Consider the following 18,317-nt stretch of genomic DNA (forward strand, 5'->3'; position numbering starts at 1 on the left):
ATCTAACAAATGTTAACCACTGGAGGATTTACTTCAACTTGCAAACATCTTTTGCTGGCTAAATAAAGAGAATAAACACACGCTCTCCCTTGCAGATAACATACGAACGCACTTTTAATAAAACTTTGGATGGCATTTAATGCCCCTCCACAGCTTCCGAGAAGGTACACTAGAAAAAGACCACTAAAGGGGATTTTTGTAACCTGTTATAATGTATATATTATTATAAAATAAATAAAATTGCAGTAAACTATAAACGTATTTTAGAAACCTGAGCAGAAAAAATGGTTACACCATCACCCATGTTGCTCAATCGTCAACAGTTTGATAACGCAATGTACGAGGTAAGTAATTTTGTGATTGTTCATGACTGTCTATTAGGTTCTTTATTCCCACACCTCAGAAGAGTTGTCTTTAGACTCGCATATTTTTTAAAGCATTTCATGTTACATCGATTCCCCTACTGACAAACTGCTGGTCACCAGGAAGAACGGGAGACAACACCGGTAGCTTGGCGAACTGACGCTCGCCACAGTACGCGAAGAGTTATAGTACTTGTGTTGTTTGTAAGCAACTTTCGTCAAGGCAGTAGATGAGTCTCCTAATAACAGATGTGTGCAAAATCGGTTTAAAAAGGGAAGATTGTGAGTACTTCCTGAAGAGGAGTGTAGAAGTATAAATGTGCCTAGGAAAATTTTAAAGGACAAATGTGGACTAAGAGCCAGACAGAAAGGGTGTGCGTTTGTGTGATGTTTATTCATTCTGCATATCGCCAATATTTATTGATCATCTGCATATGAGAGGTGAAAATCAGAATAAAAACAGTTCATTTTCATAGTTCTCGACAACCAACAATTATCGGCTTAATTTTCTTTTATAACTGTTTTTTGAAAAAAATAAAATAAGGAAAACGTCCTTAGGCATGTCATCACTGTTTCCCAGCACCTTTTTTTTTCTAAAAAGAGTATCAAAGCTATTTCAGTCCTTGTGATGGGATTAATTTTCCAGATGGTTGAGCTTCCTCCTTTAGAGACTCGTGTACTCGATCCTTCGTCCCAAAGTTGTCTGTAAAACATTTTTCCTTATCCTTCTATTGACCAACCGATGAACTGCATGACCACCACAAAGCGATATGCAGATCTTGCTATACGGTAGAAAACAAAACAGAGAAAGGGTTGCATCTTCGCTGCAAAGTTTTTCCCGCAGAGACGGAAGTGGTCAGGAGCCAACAATATTTCAGCATCTGCAACCTATCAGTTCAACACACACCTGACATGGGGATTCTTGAAACACTATGCGAACAACCCCACCTGGCAGCCCAATTCAGCCTAATCTGTGCGCGCCCTGATTTTTTACCGCACGAGGCCGGGTCAAGGTTAGTCCCTACCAGCCACTCACTGTTAACTCTGGTAACTGCGGATCGTACAGAGAAGTCGCACTGTTGCGCGGTTCCTTTACCTTTGTTGTTGTTGTTAAAGGTAAAACAACAAGCAAATTACAACTCTGCCCATATTATGTAACTTTCCGCAGAAAATGTAGAGAGGTCAGCCCAGGCAAAACATCCATGACGGGAAGTTGTTAGGTGAGGTTACGCTGATAGTCACGCCTACCCTCGCCGAGGTCGCTACGGCTGCATGGAGGGCTGCTGAGGTCAAGCGGCTATTTTTGGATGTCGGCCCTCGCAACACAAGAGCCAGGTAGACAACCCCAGCTACGGTTGGGATGGTGGTGCTGTAACGGAAAGAGGGTAGAATGATCGTGTGCGAATGGGGACAAACATGTATTGTATGCGAACAAGAGTGAAGTAAACGCTTGTTGCATGAAATGTGCCATCAGGCGCCAATTCCACTTATCCTCTTAAATTGTTTGTGTGCATGTTTGCATAGGCTATGGCAGGGGTGGGCAATTAATTTTTCCAAGGGGCCACATGAAAAATTGGGATGTTTTTAGAGGGCCGGACTAATATAGTTAACTCCGTTTTACCCAATGCTGTATATATAGTATATATACTGGCGGGCGGGCCGGTCAGAGACAGGAGGCGCCCGCGGGCAGGCCTTTGCCCAGGTCTGGGCAATAGGGATACCAACAGTTGCAAAAACGGATGTATATCTCTGGACTGCTGGCCGTCTCGGAGAACCATGCATTTAACAGCTCAATTGTCAGATTCGATATAAAGCTATTAAAGTAAAAAATAGATTTACATTACATATGTTACTTAGTTTCCTTTTCTGGCAAAATCCCTCAACCTTCACTTCCCAATAAACTGGGAAAAAAACCCCAATAAACCATAAATTTTACGTTTGTCAGCAAGCGAGTTCGATCGTCTGCTTTTCGCCTTGATAATCTTACCGGAGGAGAAATTATATGCTTTAACCTAGTTCTACAAGTTAACATCGGAGGAGATGGGGGTTAATTAGTCTTATAAATATATACGTCCGTGGTTACAATTAACTCATTCCTGAATGAAGCGAGAGCAAGTCTTTGCCACCGTGGCAACACGAGAAAATTAAGAGCGATATACACAGCATTACTCATTTATGCGCATCAATCCCTCCACCAAAACAAATACAAGAGGAGGAAATAGTTTTTCTTAAAATGCCGAGCCAGCAGATGGCACATGCAGAGAAAAAATAGCGTGCTCGAGACGAGAGCTGAACCCTTGACAACCAACCTTCGCTGTATTGGTGACAGGCGCTAACCGTTGCGCCACCGGGCCGCCTAGCGATCTGAATCACAGTAGACAACCTTACACCATAAGTACATAGGTTATTGTTTTCATGGTTTTATGAGAAAGAAATAACATTAAGACTAACAGGGCTGATTCAAATGTCGATTGCTTCATCATGCCAATCAGCCTCCGCGAAGTGCACCGATACGAATTCCTTTTGATTGAAGCGGCCATTGCTGTCGACAAGGCAACTGATGCCAATCAACAATCGACTATATATATGAGGGTTAAGTCGTGGAGGGAGAAGCGACAAAAAATGACGGAAATAAGTCTGATATGAATCATATGATCATAGCGAACATAGCAGCGCTGCGGCCTGCGGATATCCAAGATGTCGATCTCTACGCTAGCGGAACGTGACGCAAAGAACACTGATCAAGCCGCTTATGTCAGCACAGTCACTGGGAGCACAATGAAGACGAATAAGTTTGAATAACTATAAATTTCTTCCTGATGTCATTCAGAACGGGTCACAGATGTGTTTTCTGTGATTTCTTATCAACAACCAGCTGCCGCACATTTGGAGAAAAATACCAAGCCGCATCACTTGCATTTCTTAAACCGTGTTGTTGGACAGCGGAAGAAATTTAGTCCGACACGTATCGGCTTTTAGATATGACTGTTAATATTTAAAATAGTCTTATTTTTACTGTATAATTATAAATTTATCAGTCATCTGCAGGTAGTACAAAATGAAACAAAAACTAAGATAAAAGATTCCGAATTTGAATTGTGCTCGTGATCTTACTTTCGCTTTCGTGGGCATATTCTGAGTAATTCCTTCTCGGAGTATCGGGCAGATACATCCCATCAAACGACTGCTGAAGTTAGGCAGGTGGTGGGCAGTTCCTCGTAGGATTCCCAGGTAAAGAAATAAACAGCTGTTTCATTTTTATGTTTTAAATAAAATAAGCAGTTTTAATGACAAGCAGTAATTATCTATTTCCTGGATTGAGAACCGCAAATACAGCACAGAGATACAATTTTATTGTTTATTTTCCTTTGTAACCATTCTCAGCTTCTTCGTAACCAGCCGTCCCATCCAAGATCTGCCAGCAATTATTTTTTTAGTTACTGAATTATTAGTGTTTACATGTTGTACGTGTTTGGATATGATTGAAACATTCCAAGTTTTAAATGCCTTTTGTTGTACTGTTCAGTAATATTATTAAACTTGATGAAAGTGACTGAGGTTAAGAAATACTCATAATATAAAGATCACAGGTGAAACAATGTATATCAAGTTTTCTTATTTTACCAGGAAATGTAATCATTTTGTAACAGATCAAAGGAATTTTAAGATCAACAGTAGAGAAGAATGGAGCATTCTTATGTGGTTGATCAGCACTTAAACAAGAAAAGGGGAAAGAATACAACAGATGATGATTCCAGAAGCAGCATTAAGAAACAGATCTTCTGCAGTACTTGCAAGATGGAATTTGCAAGTCAGGAGGACCTGCAGAAGCATATGGAGACTAAAAGGCACAAATATGCTGGTCACCTCAGTCAAAATTCATCGCAGAAGTGAGTGTTTAGATATTTATGTATTTTATAAACAAAGTTCATTTTTAACCGAAATAAAAATCATCTGTATTGTTTTTTTTATTCTTGAATTGCAATTAGGGCAGAAGGTAAGTGACAATACTTGTACAGAGAAGGAAACAAAGTCTTGTAGCATCTGAGTATTATACACATGATCATTGTGCATATATACATAAAACTCAGTTCTATGTATTCATCTTTTCCATTTAGAACATAATATTCAGATATGCTGTCTGCCACAATACATTAAACAAGATTTTTGCATGTAAAGGTCAAAATGAAAAGAAATTTCTGACTGGAGTTATTAGCCTTTTTTTAAAAAGAGAATAGTAATAATAATAATAGGAAAAAATTTTAAAGTAGCTTTTCTGTAGTCCTTTCCCTGTCAGCAGAAAATTCAATACACTTTGACATAAACAAGTGGCTTAACAATATCTCTATCACACACACATAAACACAGTATATACGCATACACAAAAAGCACCCTACATAATGAGAATATGAGAAAGAGAAAGCTACCAGCTACTTAAAGTATTCCTGGAGAAGGTGGGTCTTTAGTTTTTTTTTCTTGGTTTCTGTTAAAATATCTACACGTCTGTTGATACCTGTTAAAAAATATTTCTCAGTCTGATGGTTTTTAATATGATCTGTCTTTGTCTTTGTCTATGTGAGCTATGTGTCTAAAGTGTTTTTATTTATGATAACACACATACATTTATAAAAGCTTATAAAAACATTGCATGTAGCTGTGCTTCTTGACTTTCTTTTATATGGTACACTTGCAGGGACGATGCTTCTCAGCCCTTATCTGACATTTTAGTAGAGTGTAAAGATCAAGGTGTAAAGATGTCAGCTGATAATCGACAGTTTTCCGTCAAGGTAGAACTGGGGGTAAAGAAGACTGTGACCTTGAAGGTGACCAACCAGTCATCACAGCTGACTTTCAAATTGTTGTCTTGGGGTGATCTAGCATCGGAGAGAGATTATTTTCAGTACATTCAGCCATCTCAGATGTGCCTTTCACCAGGTAAGTCTCAATATGCTGTATATGTAAAAAGAGAGAGTATGCACATATGTGTGTCTGTGTGAGAGAGAGAGAGAACACGAGCTCATGCAAAGTTTGGAAGAAAGCTGTGCAGGTGTGGAGAAATTTATATGAGAAATGTCATTGATGTAAGGAATGTCATATAAGTAAAATTGTCATGTGTAGAAATATTATTAGGTTAGAGTAACAAATGCCATGTAAATTTTTGATCCAGGTGATGAGGGCACTCTTCAGCTGAAAGTCTGTGTCAGTCAGGTGGGCGAGCTATACCGACATGTAATCTTCAGTTTTCATGCAGCTCTACCATTGCGTCTGACGTACATTTTCCACTTTTCATGCAGTGACAGTTTTGTTGATGATCTAAAAAAAGATGCTATCGAGCCTTATCGATCACAAAAGCCACGCTTTATACCACCACCTGAAACTGTAATTAAGGGTGTCCAACTACCAAGGTACAGCTTACAAAAGATGTTTCTTATTTAAATAGTTTTCATTATATCAAGATTTTTATGTGCTTCTGGTATTAAACATTTATTATTATTATTATGTAGATTGGTTATTATTTCTTCTTTTAAAACTGACAGGCAGCAGGCTAATTCATTTTTTTGAAAGAGTAGAGGGAAGAACAAAAAAAGCCAAAAGATATTACATTTTTGCCAAAATACTGATTTCCATATTTTGAATTAAAAATAGTTTCATTTGTGTAAATATTGATTTTAGCAGATTAATTAAGCGAGTTTACTCCTTATTTTTAGGTGTGTATGGTATTTCTACCATTGTCTTCATAATGTATACATTGTGTTGCTGCTGCCCACAAGGCATTACCCTTGTCTATGTTCTCTAACTCTTGTAGACCTGGTTGCCCATATGACTTTGGCAGATTTCCCACAATTTTTGGCTAGCCTTAGTGCTTTAAGGGTGAATAAATGAATTATATGTCACTCAACTGATTCATGAGAAAGGAGTTTATGATTTGCTGCTTGGACATAATAGGTGATGTGATTAAGAATTCTTGCTTATCTGTCAAGAATATGATTTTCTTGGCCTCAAAGTCTCTTTAATTTATCTTGGCCTAAGGTAACCATATGCAGATCTGCTGTTGCAACTGTACCAAACAGATAGATCTCTTGCTTCTCATGTGCTGAACAATTGCTTTCTGTCTCCACACCAAGCTTAAAGAAATTTGGGTATCACTTGTTTTCTTTTTTGGATACCACTATTTTTAATTCCTTTTGTTTCCAGTAGTCTAAAATCACAATGACTCTTATAGTTCATGGTTTTCTCCCTTTTTTCTCTTCTCCCTGCCACCCTCAGATGCTTTCTTGTCTTGCATGGACTCCATTTTTGATAATTGTGATCTTTATGGCTGTTGGTGAGTACTTTTTGTAGTTTGATTCTTTGAGGCAGTTCTTGCTTTCTTTGTTACTCAGCTGTCTATGTGCATACATTCATCATGCTTGATTCACATTAGATGCATAATACATGCATTCTGCTTGTCTTGTATTTGAAAATAATAGTGACTTTAAATTTTTTTTAGCATAGTTATTCGATAAATGACTTATATGTTCTTTCGTTCTGTGTGGTCCCACTTTAGTGGCCACTCCAGTGTGTTTTAATTTAGTTTTGCTTCCTCCGCATGGTATAACAGCTTATATTGTAAGTTATTCAGAGTTTGACATGTGGAGTGAATGTTTGTGACCTAATCATTCTCATCAATCATCATTTAAATTTCTAGTTGTGATCTAGTCTGAAATATAGTTGTAACTGTGCCCCTGTACTCAGTGATCAATGCGATCACAAGGCATGTACAATAGCACTCGGTGATTGTTACGATCACAAAGCATGTACTATAGCATGGCTATGTATTAATGTAAATCTTTCAAGAAAGCTTGTTTAGTGTCTAGAATAGGAAAATATATTAACTAAGATTACATGCACAAGGTCTTATTAGAAGTAATCTTTGGCTTAATTTTGAAGAAAAACAGAATCACTAAGACCAAAATTTTCTCCAGGTGTGTGCACATATTGCTTTTATGTCATCAGAAAATCAACAGACAAGCTTTCAAAGGAGTTGCCACTGAAATCATATAGAGCAGGGAAACTTCTCAGTTACATAAACCGTGGATTTGAAGATAAAGGAGAAAAATTAAATGAGCAAATGCGTTCAGAAATGAAGGTTCTGAGGTGTGTATATCATTTTACCCCCAAGAATTCTTATTAATTCTTGTCTTTACCATCATTTTATTTCACAAACTTTGTATTTGATGCAACACATTTGCCTTTCAAATTTGCTTTTGTGTGTTGTTACACAACTTTGATCCTGTCAGCAATAGGATAGAATGAACTGTAATCTTTTTAAGTGGAATTGCAGATGATGATAATGATGTTGATGATGATGATGGTTGTGCTTAATAAGTGATGAAAATGATAAGTGATGACATTTTGTGACTTTTGCATATCAAGGAGGGAGGCTACAAAACAAATTAATTGAAGGGCATCCAAAGACCCAAACAGAAAATAAAATTCTCATCGGCAGTTTGGAACTCTCTCAATCCTCAAACTACTGTGAGGGAGAAAAAGGAAATTAGATTATATCTAGATTTCTTTAGTTATTGCATCCTCTGTACTCTATCTGTGATATTTTGTTGAGGAAATCACACAGTAATAATCCTTATTTAAAGTTTTGTCTATGCTCCGAGCAGGAGTGTGCTAGAGGAGGAGCTTGCATTCAGTAGGTATGCCAAGAAGCTGAGCACTCTTTTGCACTGTGAGGAAGCCCAGGTGGAAGTGGAACTTCACAAATATGACATGATAGCCACCATGAAGAGGAGAGGAGCTTCTTCTTTGGTTTTGGAGGTAAATGAAATCCCTTTTAAAATACAGCTAATGTGTAAGGCTGGGTACAAATTTCAATTTGTGATATTGTGAAGTTTTGCATTTCCTTTACCTTAAAAATGTTTTTAAAATATTGGTTGCCTTAATAACAGAAATTATGACTTCAATCTTTTGGTCATAAACAATTGTTCATATTAAACTGTGTTAGAGATAGGAGAATGGTAATTTACACAAAAGAAGCCTTACTAACATAGGTAAATTGGTGTTTATTCACTTTCATATTTCTCATGTTAAATTTATTTGAGAGAGGGACATTTATGATTGGAAACTGGAGATATTAAAGAGAAGACTAATATGTTATAATGATACTAGTACATGCATAGAATAATAAGCTCTCATTTTCACCAAGTCTGCAGACATTAGAAACATTTAAAAAAAAAAACTGTTAAGGTTCCTGGTCTAGCAGAAAATAGACCTTCAGTTCTGAGGGGAGACCATATACTGGCGAGAATCCTGGACAAAGATGGACAAATAGGTACAGAAGAATACCAGGGCTTTGTTCATGATGTGGAACAAACACGGCTTGTTCTTGGGTTTCATAAGAAGTAAGTTTAGTACTTTACCTATTCTTTAATAAGTTGATTTCTCTAGACTGAATGTGCAGCTGATACAAAATTTGATGACTGCATAGACGCCCATAGGATCAAAAATGAGAGTCTTTGCAGGATCCCTTAAATTTGGGCTAGCATATGATAATGATGCTGATGATCCTGATGTTAAGTTAAGGAGACTTATACAGCAAATTAATCCCTAGCAACAGATCAAGATGCTAAGTAGAGTCTGTCAGCTTGTTCTTGGTGTTTAATGAGGGATGATAAATACCCAGAAAAGTAAGTAGTTGATGGGGTGGCGTGAATAGTGAGTTCTACTGCTTGAAAAGTGGTTTATGTGAAGGGGAGATAGACACAGAATTAAAAGTAACTGAAGACAATCCTTGTACGTGACAGTGATGCCAACTCTTTCCTTATGCTGTCGTTATCTCCCTTGATTTAGTAAGACACCATTTCTGCAAAGTAGGTAATAGGGAAGCAACAGGGAGTTTTTCAGACAGAGGCCCGAATAGTCCTTGAGCAATGACCTGTTTTGCAGTTGAGTGCACGAACCATCACTCAATGAAGCCTTCCTAGTGGCTGATATAATAATAATTATTTTAACGATGTTTTCTAGTTACTGCTAATCACAGTTTTAATGTAATGTTTAAACATCATCAGTCACTATGAGTGTGTGAGGCAAACTGTTTATGAGACAGATTGCCTTTAGCTGCCTTACTTTTTTCTGTTGCTTATATTTTCATATTTGTTATTAAGAGGTAGATATTACATTCTGCTTCAGCCTGCTGAACATCTTCCAGAATGACTTGGAGTTTCACGTACAGTTTGTCTTAAACCGGATGCCTCTGCTTCTGCAACATCGTGCCATAGAGACAGCAGAGGAGGAGGAACAAGACATGGAAAGTCTTCTATTTCCATCATATGACGTTGTTGGGGTTTGGGGTACATTCCACGATCCAGCCCAGCCCCTTTCGTGAGTTTTACAATTTCCTGATGATGCTAGTTATGTGTAATGTACATTAAATTATCGACTGTAGATATATACCTTTGTGAACATCTGGGCTGGAGTTTCTTGGAGTGGAGAAAAGGTTAATCCCTAGATATTTATCTTCTTGTGGTCTATAGCTGGAAAATATGTTTGAGCGGTTGTAGGATTGCTTATTTTTTCACTTTCAAAATTGTTTTATTCAAAATACTTGCTTTATAATAAACATTTTATTCACAATTTGTTTGTTTGAGTATAATGGGTGTTACAGCTGCCATGACGTAAGACCATTTCTGCAAAAGTTAATGCATAATTGCCAGGTAATAGGAATGGGAAACTAATTAGCGGGAAACTAATAATTATTTGGAAATATTACATCCCTCCCTTGTGAGCTGCCACATCTGTACACATCTGATCCTGCTGTAGTCCAAACAGGCTAATATACTGTGTAGTACATACACCCATATAACTAAACCGTTGGTAGAGATCCCATACCAAGAATGCAGTTTACTTACAAAAGTGGGCAGTATTCCTTATACTCAGGGAAACTACCTTGCTTTGAATTTGTATGAGCAGTTGGTAAAATTCCTATTATATATATATGTGTGTGTGTTTGGTCTTATACCTTTCATTTCAAGTCATTGCATCTGTCTCTTTGCTGATTTTCTGCTTCAGTTTCTATTCAGTGAACCCTGCACCTAACAAGGAGCAGGACTGCGCTATACGACACATAGTGGCAGGAACCTCTCGCCCAGCTCCATACATTGTGTTTGGTCCTCCCGGCACCGGAAAAACATATACTATTGTTGAGGCTATCAAGCAGGTATGTAGGAAACTTAAGTAGAATTTTAAGCTTAGTCTTAAGTTTTAATTTCCTACCACAGTACCATAAAACAAAAGAAATTGAATAAATCTGTAAACAAGAAAAAGAGAAAATGTTAAGAATCAAAACCTGCACCCAGATGTCCTCACTTAGAGCTTAACTATTGATATGCATATCATGTGATTGTATGGTCAACAGGTGGTCAAGTGCTTCCCTCATGCACGAATTCTTGCCTGCGCTCCTTCTAACAGTGCTGCTGACAATATTGCAGAAAGACTTTACGAGCACCTTGATAAAGATGTCTTGTTACGAATGAATGCTGCTAGTCGAAATAGACGGACCATCCCTCAAAAGTTGTTGGTGAGAAATTAAGCATGGTGTTCGTCAGGTTTTCCCCCATTAACCTGCATGCATTGAAAAATTGTGATCTCTCATAATAAATGGATTCTGTTTGTTGTGACTGCTGACTGAGGATGTTTTAGTGTGGTGTTTTATTGAATGCATTTTGAAGATTTTGCACTTGAAGAAAGAGTTCATTACAGAAAGCTGTTTTTATTTCTGACTGTTAGTGTTTTTTCTTTTCGTACTTAGGTTTCCTCCACCTTCTTTATGTGCTTTTGTGCCTGTCTTTGTGTATGAAGATACATTTTATGCTTACTCTAAGATGTGTGCTTGTGTGCCTGTGCTGATGCTGGGGAAAGTCTGCATTAAAATAGAATTATAAAAACGAAATGAAATATTTGTTTTGGCTTTAGAGGGAGAAACAGAAATGGTTAGAGCACCAGCATGAAAGGAAATTGAGCTGGTTTGATACATGCAAATCTTATAAATGTGTAGCTTGGTCTTTCGCTGTTGTTGGATAATCTCATCTAACATACAGTGGGTTACTATGAATTAATGATTTATTTTCTTTCTTAAAATGATTGAAGTGAGGCAAGGTTGAAAAAGTGATGTAGAACTCTTATTAAAACAACTGTTAGATGGCTGCTTCCCTTTGAAAGTTTTATTATGTAAAATTTGTGTAGCGATATTTTCTAAAATTGATAGGTGGAACTATCTGTTAAGTGATGCCATGATAAATGTAGTGGCTAGGAATGTGTTAATTTGAACCATAAATTTTTAAATTTTTCTTATAAAATAGCTTCTTGTCAACTTTAAATAAAAAGGTCCTTGTACAGGCAGGGAATTGTAAGTGGTTCACTGTTTCTAATATGTCAAACATGGAAGCAAGAGCCCAGTCCCGCCTTTTACCTGCCATTGCTGCTGAGTAGGTAGGTGAATGAGACCCAAGTTACACATGAACTGTCAAACATCTACTCCAAAGCTGAAGACATAAACCCCAAGGTTATTTTTTTTACTTTATTATATTTTCTGTTCTAGGATATTTGCAATGAGGATAAATCAGGACATACCATATTTCCAGGCAAAGAAACCCTGCAGAAAAAGCGTGTCATTGTGTGCACCCTTATCACAGCTGGAAGGTATTGTACATTATATTTATTTAGTGTTTATGTATCACATGTAACATCATAACTATTTATTAATGCACCATCTTATTTATCAGCATGCTTTGAGTGGACAGGGTACAGAATATCATGTTTTAATGTCTACCATGGTGATCCTTTTTAAAAAATCAGTCCAGGAATGACTTCAGACTCTGTGCAGAAGTAATTAAATTTCAAGTACCTTTTGTACATGCTTGTGTTTCCTCTCGAGTTTGTTTAGGATTTTTCCTTTTTTTTAATATTAGGCTTGCTTCAGCCTGCTTTCCACCTGAGCACTTTACACATGTATTCATCGATGAAGTGAGCCAGGCAACAGAGCCGGAATCTCTTGTACCAGTTATCAACATACTGAGCATGACAAACCGTGACAAGGGGGGACAACTAGTGCTTGCAGGAGATCCCAAACAGTTGGGGCCAGTCCTGCACTCACCATTGGCACGCCAGTTTAACTTAGGTTTGTTATTAATTTTTCATATTCTCTTGCTTTTAATTTCTTTTAATTATCATCATCATCATCATCATCATCATCATAATTATTTGTGTAGGGCCAAAAAATAAATAAAAGATAAAAGAGTTTCATGGCTTAGTGACTTTAGAGACAGTAATCAAGTGGTTGCCATGTCTCGGACACACCATGTGGAAAGCAAAAGTCAACCATCTCTCTCCTCCATGCTTATTTTTTCTGAATAAGTTAGGAACCCATTTCTTCAGGATTTCAACTGGGTGAATCGGGGATAGAAGATGGGGTGGGGGGAATTTTTCAGTGCCTGCCAAACAGTCCTCAAACCATTTACCTTTTACTCCACTGTTTAGCACACTAACCATCAGACTACCGAGCCTACTCAATGCTCATAGTGTAACAATAGGATGACCTTGATACCTCCAGATGACAGTTAAGTGTTAACATCCTACATTGTCACATTGACCATGGAAAAAGTTTTGTTAACCATACATATTTTACTGTCATTACTGTGATTTCTTTACTTATGTGTTTGAGACAGGAAACAAAGCTATAACACATTATACATGTGGCATTTCAGATGAATCCCTCATGGAGCGACTGATGAGAACCTTGGAGCCATACAAGCGCTTCTCCAAACCTAAAGATGGCCAATACTATGATGTTCGAGTGCTTACAAAGCTGGTAAAGAACTACCGCTCCCACCCTGAAATCCTTATAGTGCCCAACAAACTGTTTTATGATGGAGAATTGGAACCTTTTGCAGACAAATCCTCAAGAGAACAGCTTTGTGGGTGGGATGGTTTGCCAAATAAAAAAGCACCTGTGGTGTTCCACGCTGTTATAGGGGAAGACATGCAGGAGGCAGGGTCTCCATCCTTCTTCAACCCACAGGAGGTGTCTGTTGTAATCAGCTACATTACCAAGCTGGTCGGCATGAAGATTTCCCCACAACAAAAAATTGAAGCAAGGGATATTGGCATCATCTCCCCATACAAGAAACAGGTGATCTATACTTTTTTATTATTGGTGTAGTCTGATTCTTAAACAGGTAGGTGAATTTCCAAAAACATGCACCCACCACCAGGCAAAATTGGTATGATTCTTTTTTTAAAAAAAATAAATGTTCCTGTATTTTATTCATTTAATTTCTCAGTTCTGTGGTTCATTTGTAAAATTTCCTTTCACAAGAATTATATTTTTCAGGTGCAAAAAATTCGTAGTCAGCTGACCAAGCTAAATATCGATGACATCATGGTTGGGTCAGTGGAGGAATTTCAAGGTCGGGAGAAAAAGATCATCATCATCAGCTCTGTGCGCAGCCAGCCAAAGTTCATGCAGACTGACCTCAAGTTTCGTCTAGGCTTCCTTACAAACCCAAAAGTTAGTTAAATCATTTAATGAAAGTGAACTAAATACATACAGGGCTCATGGTTTTTCTACTTGCCTCTCTTTATTCTTTCTCTTTCTTCTTTGACTTTACCAGATGACATAAAGGGTTACACTAGCTCTTTAACCATTGAAAAAGTTGTCTCACCTTACAGTGAGCTAGCATGTGCCTGGTGGGCAATGCCTGTAGCACAGATGGCCCCACTTGACCAACTCGCAAGTTTTCAGCACAGAGTATGAGTCGCATTTGGAAAGAACAGAGGCTAGTGAACAACACAGTAACCATAAAAATACTGGTATGCTGGCATTGCATTTGGCCTTTTAAGCTGTAAGAGGGCAGTTGCTCATCTATTACTGCTCTGTATGCCACCCACATGCCAGCTCACTGTCAGGAGGGGCGGCAACATTTTTGATGGTTAAAGAGCTAGTATAACCATTTATCTTGATTTGTCATGTCATCTGGTAAGTCTCAAAAAAAAAAATTTACTCTCAAAATTAAAATTCTCTCTCTTTCTCTCTCTCTCTCTCTCTCTCACACACACACCTTAAAGAAACTTTTGATGGAGATCAGTATTTTCTTTCCTTTTGGAATGAACATCAATGAACAAGTTTGTTATCTAATGGGGTATAATGCATGCGTTCATATTACCAAATAAAACTCCAAAATTATAAGCTCCACCCTGATTAGAATGTGTTTTGATCACTCTCCACCCTGATTAGAATGTGTTTTGACAGTGATCATTGCTTGAATCCATAAGGACTTTATGCTTCACAGTAACTGGGTTTTCTCTGTTAGAACACTGGAGTCTCATTTTGTAGGTATGTCTATTCAGATTAGGTTTTAATGAAGGTGAAATGAACAGATCAAAAGCATAAAATGTGATTGTCTAAATCCTTTTATTTAACTGGCAGAACTATGTTTTTTTTAATGTCTTACTGTACATGGTTACTTGCTCAGCACCCAAGTTCACCGTGATATAGCCTTAGTTGCTGGCGCAGCGTTAAACACAAACAATTTAAACAATCAGCATGCAATTATGCTTTTTTTTTTAACCTATATATAGTCAAGCTTACCGTCACCAATAAAAGTGTGGAACATCAGCTCCTGTAAAGCAAACAGGGTTTGTGTCAATGTGTAAATTTAGTTGAAGTTTAATAAAATCAATTAAAATCTTGTTTCAGAGGTTCAACGTAGCCTTGACACGAGCAAAAGCGCTGCTGGTTGTGATAGGCAATCCCACCATTCTTTCATGTGATCACAACTGGCGGACGTAAGTTTTCATTTTTGAGAAGTATTTTAATTCAGGAAAATGTGTTAGTAATCAACAATCACAAATAGTAATATTAAAAAACCCATATCAATGGCTTATTTAACCTCAGCTATTCAGTCTTTTTGAAGTGAAAAAATGAAATAAAGCAATTTATTTATTTGTTAATATGATTAATGAAATTGTTATTATTTGCTTGATGTTTTCTGTCTTGAAAGAGAATCTTGAAATCCATTAAAACGTCCGTTACTGTATTGTGTAAATGCAATAGATCAGCTACAATCAGTTCCTTTTGTTATGACTCATCATCCTTCATTTGCAACAGCATGCAGATTAATATCTTTGCCAGTGATGATAATTATATCTGGGTAATACTAAAATAAGTAGTTTCATCATCCTGTAATTGCTGGGCTTGACTAAAAAACAGATGTGCAATCCCTATCATTAGTTTGGCTGAAACAAGCTTTATTAGTGAGCTGTTTTTTGATTCATTTTACAGATTCATCACATATTGCAATGAGATGGGATATGTACGTGAACCACAGCTTATGACAGCAATGAATGAAGAGTACATGGAAAAGTTGCTTGATCAGATGTCAATCACCCAGCAGTAATGGAGAGTTACAAGTTTCTTACAGAATTTGTACAGAACAGCTGTTTGGTCAGTGCCAATAGTCCTCAGCATACCCCGGTGTACATTAGTGTCAAATTATTTGTCACTGTACATGTTTTTTTCTTGCATAGTTTAAGTGATAATCTCATATGTTATGCTTCCCAAGATGTGGTCTTTATATTTCCATTGCTTTTATTGCATTTCTTGGTTTTTGTATTTACAATTTCTTGGTATTGAAAGTTTAACTACATCAGCATTAGTTGTATGTGTACATTTTATTTGTGAGCATAGTTTTAAAGGTACAGTGGCTTAAATATGAGCTTGAAAACAGCGAGTCCAAGTGATTACTGCAGACAAGTCATGAATGGAAGCTGTTATGTGATATGATGAGAACATTTCTTAACATTTGTAGTTTATACTTACAACTTTTAAATACATAAGGTTGTTGATTTTATGCAAAGTGTAATATTGCTTTAGAGTTTTTGCTAAAGGAACTCTTAAAGGTCTTAGTAAGATGCTTAGAATGGATAAAGTATTTCCACTCTTTTGTGAGGAAGAAACGAAAGGCCTTTTTGAGTTATCTCACTACCTACTATGAAATATAGGACACTCATGTTGTGCAAAAATATGGATAGTTCATAGGTGCTTTTGATTAATGATAAAGCCATGAAAAAATGTCAGGTTTACATTAGCTTTGTTGTCATTGGTTACTAAACATTGTCTTTCCATTTTCAGTTTTTCAGAAAAGCTTTAAGCACTAAACAATAGTCAATCATTCCATTTATTCACTGCATTAGGCTATTAAATCTGCAGAATTTATAGACGCAGTAATTGAAAAGACACACTTTTTCTCTCTCTCACACATTTTCATTCACACCAACTATTTTTCATTTATTAGAAAACAGGAAACCTGTGTAGTGTTTATAACACACAAGGTCACATATCTGCTGGTATCGTAAGTTCAACCAACTCTTAAATACCCCCTAATGCCTCGGCTTTTGAAATTTTCCAGAAGAGTACCACTTTAAAAAATTCGTGTTGACCAAGTACCACCTCCCAACCCTAGCCCCTACATATATATACTAGTCTAGGACTTAGTATTAGGTTCGCTGGTATTTAGTAAATGATTTAGTGGCAGTGATTTATTTTGGCACATGGTGTTCCTGTGCCACCCATCATACCTTCGTGTACCAGGGGCCCTGATTGGATCACCCTATCACTGAGCCAAAGTCTGGTGTAGAATAGCTGTACCTTGTTTTAGAAGCCTTCTGTAGTTCTTGCTATTATCAAATGTAGCAGAACTAGGACTTGATAGAAATTTATTTTGTGAAGTGCAAGTGTAAGGTTTTCTCAGGTTACAAGTCTGAGAGAATGGCCTTGGCTGCTGAATACTTAGTTCTTTACAGTTTAGTCCAACAGGTTAGTCAAAAAGCCCTTTGCTGCAACTAATTTTTTTCAACTACTTTAAGATAACTCATATTTCCTTGGTTCCAGAATTGCTGACTGTGCTCCTATTAGTTATTATTATTGTATGTTGCTGTTTTTGTAAAGGGATTTTGAGCTCACCATGATAATGGGTAAAGGTGCTATTAGAATGAAAGATATTATTAGTGCTATTGTAGTGTGTGTGTGTGTGCATGAAAGTGTGTGTGTGTGTGTGCAGATGCTGCTGGTAGATAAGATTTTTGGAATAATTAGCTAATTTCACACTGACATGTTTCTTTTGGCTTGGAAGACAGGGTTGGGTTGTGACACTTCCTCCTGATCATATTTACAAGTGCCAATAGACTTGGCCAAGCCTCAGAACTTGATGAACTTGATGAACACTTTCCTTTACAAAGGAGATACTATGCACCCTGCTGTTTTAAGTCTACAGGTTTTCTTGAGTGTTTAGACAAGCAGCAGCAGTCTGGGATAAGGTTTTATGTCCCCAAAAGCAGCAACTTAATGTGCAGCTATTATCCCTGTTGGATTCTTTCATGAGCATATGTCAATAAATCTCATGTAAAAAGTAAAATAATTTAAATATTATTTTTATGTGTTGAGAGTCAGAAATTTTCCAAGGGTTATAAATGTCTATTTCCTATATTTACCATGTACTTGAGTCTATTGCAGGTTTACATTTGGATTATGTTATTTGCAGAAAACACATGTACACAGGGTAATATGTTTGTAGCCTTTGGTCTTCAAATTCAGAAAAAGAGGCCACCAGCTCCTTGAGATATTGCAGATGGTGGTTTGTCAGGTTAGCCTTATAAGCCTTGATCTGTGGGCAAAGTGATAAGGGCAGGGCATTGCAGACATGGGAAGTGGGGGCGGTTAGACGAAGAAAAATTTTTTTCCTTTGATGCATGACACATGCAAGGGATCTGCATGCATTAGATGACTGACTTGGCTGGGAGAGCATCAACATCTTAGACAAGCATCCTGGAGCCAGGCCATGAAGATAGGCATAGCACAGCATGGTCACTTTGTAGTTAACAGCCTGAACTGGCAAATACTGCAACTCTCCA

At 37.3% G+C, this 18,317-nt stretch overlaps 1 protein-coding gene across 3 annotated transcripts; it reads left to right on the forward strand.

The window, feature by feature from the left end:
• Positions 1–913: 913 nt before the first annotated feature.
• On the forward strand, positions 914–17,821 carry LOC112571749 (putative helicase MOV-10). Of its 3 annotated transcripts, none has more exons than XM_025251009.1 (16): positions 914–1,697; positions 4,013–4,252; positions 5,056–5,297; positions 5,530–5,767; positions 7,359–7,499; positions 8,018–8,171; positions 8,601–8,755; positions 9,543–9,734; positions 10,422–10,569; positions 10,768–10,929; positions 11,950–12,050; positions 12,320–12,528; positions 13,115–13,539; positions 13,741–13,917; positions 15,106–15,194; positions 15,691–17,821. In XM_025251009.1, exons 2-16 carry the CDS (start codon positions 4,047–4,049, stop codon positions 15,803–15,805), a joined length of 2,754 nt encoding a protein of 917 aa, XP_025106794.1. In that variant the 5' UTR covers positions 914–1,697; positions 4,013–4,046; the 3' UTR covers positions 15,806–17,821. The 3 variants fall into 3 exon arrangements, with proteins under 3 accessions (XP_025106794.1, XP_025106792.1, XP_025106793.1); XM_025251007.1 differs by lacking the exon at positions 914–1,697 and adding an exon at positions 3,374–3,593; XM_025251008.1 differs by lacking the exon at positions 914–1,697 and adding an exon at positions 3,474–3,593 and having other exon boundaries at positions 3,990–4,252.
• Positions 17,822–18,317: the final 496 nt, after the last annotated feature.

The sequence above is a fragment of the Pomacea canaliculata genome, linkage group LG9, assembly GCF_003073045.1.
Source record: "Pomacea canaliculata isolate SZHN2017 linkage group LG9, ASM307304v1, whole genome shotgun sequence".
Lineage (NCBI taxonomy): Eukaryota > Metazoa > Mollusca > Gastropoda > Architaenioglossa > Ampullariidae > Pomacea > Pomacea canaliculata.